Raw genomic sequence first — 3,190 nt, 5'->3', positions numbered from 1 at the left:
CCTTCGTACCCTCAGGGTTGCTATTGTTTGGTGGCCGCCCTTGTTGAAGCAGAAAGTATGTCAGTCTTAGCTGAACCTCAGAGACCTTGGGTGGTTGCAACAGACCTGTTTTTAGAAAGGCCTTCAGTGTCCCTTGATTGTCGCAGGGGCAAGGCAGGTCAAGGCCTGTCTGGCTTGTGAAAGAAAGACAGAATGCGCTAACACAAACATGAGAGGCAGGTGAATGCTGATGGGCAGAGCTGATCCAAGGGTTGGCATGTATCCATGAAGTTGGCATCTAATAATACATCTCTTTTCACCTTGTTTCTCCAAGCAAACTATTCCAATCAAGTCACTCTGTTCCAGTCCCAATCTACTTACAATGCTTCAAAAAAATAAAGCTTCTTAGTCATCTGGAGAGACAGTCAAACCCATTCCGACCTCTTTTCCTGTCTGTCTCCATTGCAAGTTGGTACGTCCTCACCGGTGGTCATTTCTACCAGAGTATATTGTCCTACTCTTCTGGTACACAATGCTGTTGCTCCCGAGACATCAATTGCACCTTGAGCAGCTAGTTTGTCCCTTCGTGGAGGTGGTGGAGGTTTGAGACGACTGCGTTTGCTAACTCGGACGGATCTAGGTGTCCCCAAAGGCTCACTGGGGTACAGTGCCACTTCACTGCCCTCTCTTACCATCCCCTCTTCTTGGGTGGGTTGGTAGCTGCTGCTGTTGTCATTGTTGTTGGAACCAAGCATTCCAGCAATTGTAGGCATTCCTCCAAGAGTGGAAGGTGGTGGAGGGTCATCGTCTAAAAGAATGGAAGCAGCTTCATCGCCAGTTGAATTTCTGGTCCCTCTTTTGCGGAACCCTCCCGGTCCAATCACATCTTGAGTTGGCTGGATACTGGCGTCCACAACTTGATTCCCGTTCCCTGACAGGAAGTACTGCTCCTCGGAGTACATCTTCTCTACTAGCATCTTTCCTTTGCTTTTTTGCCTCACGGAGTGCTTGACGGCACAGATAAGGTCGCACATGTTTAGCAGCAAGGACAAAGCGGCTGCCCCCAACATGAAGTTCAGCATGATAGTTTTCTCAGTGGGTCTAGAGATGTAACAGTCCACCATTGTTGTGCAAGGTGACTGCTGACACATGAAGCGTTTGGGGATGTGGAAGCTAAACAAGTAATAATGTGCAGCTCCAAATCCAGCTTCTGCAAGTATCTGAAGCAACAGGTGCAAGATGTAGGCTCCTGTGAAGTACTGCACCTGCTCCTTCTCTGCCTTCATGACGGTCTTACAAAGAGATGCTTTTCTGAACGATTCTTGATGGATCTTATAGATGGAGTCCAAAGTTCCGCTGTCAGCAGGTAGACCAGAACTCACTTTGTGGATCACATAGATGATAAACATCACATAGGGAAGGCAAAGGGTTGTGAGCTGCACCAGCCAGAATCGGAAAAGCGAAAGAGGGGCAAACATGTCATAGCACACATTGGCACAACTGGGCTGAATAGTGTTACACACAAATCTTTCCTGCTCATCCTGGTAGAGGGGATAACCAGCAAACAGCAAGACCAGGATTCTAAGGAATACCACCAGGACGAGCCATGCTTTCCCTAAGGAGCAAAAGCACACAGTTCTTTGTCAGTTTAACTTATTTATGTTCCTTTGAAATTGGTCTGGAAATTGACTTAATGTTGTCAAGTTAATTGAATAAACAAGTACTGTTTTGACAAATTTATACAAGCAAATCACAACCCGATCTCACGGCAGTTCATGCATATTTTCTGAGGTGGTAATTTGTGCAAATTCGTATGACCTCACTCATGAAAATTTGTACGAATTGTGAAAAATGTATGTATTTTGCAAGGGTAAATTCATATGAATGACCAACCCAACCCTACCCCTTACAGAAATCATACGAAATTTGTGAGGTCATACGAATTTGTAAGAATTAGCTACCTTGTAAAATACGTACACATTGGTCGTGATATATATATATATATATTTTTTTTTTTACATTATACCTGTGAGAACTGGTGGATGATATTTGTCCACATGCAATATACAGTGATACAGTGGCTCCCCAAAAATATTTGGACAGTTCAGAATGTACAAATATCATTGCATTAGATACAAAATAAATTAACTAAGGAAAATTAAGTGGCATCTGCCAACGAGATTGGAATTGGTCTAAAGGTGATTTTTAGTGGATGAACAAGTATCTTTGCAACATCTACTAATGTTTACCAACCAGCAAGTGTCAAAATGCTTTTCATCTTAATTTTTCAATAGTATATCTATTGTTTTATTTAAAATCTAACAGACATTTGTGAACGTTTACTATGTACAAATGTGCTATATTTAAAACAAATGTTTTGAAAATCTAATACAATGACATTTAGACGTTGAAGGTTTGCACTTAAGTGCCCAAATACTTTCTTGAGCTCCTGTATGAATTCGTATTGAAATACCAAAACCATGCACATACCTATGAGGGTGATGTTGTGGTTCAATGTTATGAAGATAATTTCAGATGCAGTCTGTTTAGCCATGCCAGCAGATTTAGGCCTCCAAACCAAGGATATCCCAGTGGTCAACTCACAGCCCACTTGATTCCACACAAGAAAAATATTTAAGTCTGTATTAAACTTAATTAAAAATAAGCTCCATTTACAAGCACTCAAATTCCTGGTCAGGTGAAATCCGCAACGGCAAGACTCGAGTGTATCCACCAACTTGGCTTCCCATCTTACCTCTGCCTCCGTCTTGACAACAACTGTTCCCAGACAACAGAAGACGAGAGATGCAAGCTACATTGTGAGGCTATTCTTACCCACCAAAGGCATGTCGGCACGCAGGCCTTGCTGTGATATTTGGGCTCTGTTTGTCCTTACAGGATAATAACTTGCTGCATCAGGCATCAAATAACAGTATTAAATTATCATGTATGATGGAAAGCATTTCAATGACAGTTCAGTTGTCAGTCACATGAGGTCTTGGGTCGCAGAATCGTTAGGAAAGACCTTTTGTGTTGATGTGAATTTCATTTATTTGAACCTTTTAGGATACTGAAGACTTTTGCATACTTGTGTCTAAAAGTTTCTTGTTTAGCTCTGTCCTTGAGGTGTTTGGCAGGACTGAATGCCATGGGATCAGAGTAGATCATAGTGGAATCTCTAGAAGCTTTTAGCCCTGTCTAAATGACCTCT

At 42.2% G+C, this 3,190-nt stretch overlaps 1 protein-coding gene across 1 annotated transcript; it reads right to left on the bottom strand.

Annotated features, from left to right (window-relative positions):
• Positions 1 to 404: 404 nt before the first annotated feature.
• On the bottom strand, positions 405 to 2,533 carry LOC306864906 (gap junction delta-4 protein-like; the record flags this gene model as incomplete). Its single annotated transcript, XM_079409195.1, has 2 exons — positions 405 to 1,594; positions 2,470 to 2,533. 2 exons carry the CDS (start codon positions 2,531 to 2,533, stop codon positions 405 to 407), a joined length of 1,254 nt encoding a protein of 417 aa, XP_079265321.1.
• Between the last annotated feature and the right edge of the window lie 657 nt (positions 2,534 to 3,190).

The sequence above is a fragment of the Barbus barbus genome (assembly GCF_936440315.1).
Source record: "Barbus barbus genome assembly, chromosome: 46".
In the NCBI taxonomy this organism is placed as follows: domain Eukaryota; kingdom Metazoa; phylum Chordata; class Actinopteri; order Cypriniformes; family Cyprinidae; genus Barbus; species Barbus barbus.
The sequence above is the reverse complement of the archived record's forward strand: the minus strand, read 5'-3'. Positions and strand labels throughout refer to the sequence as shown.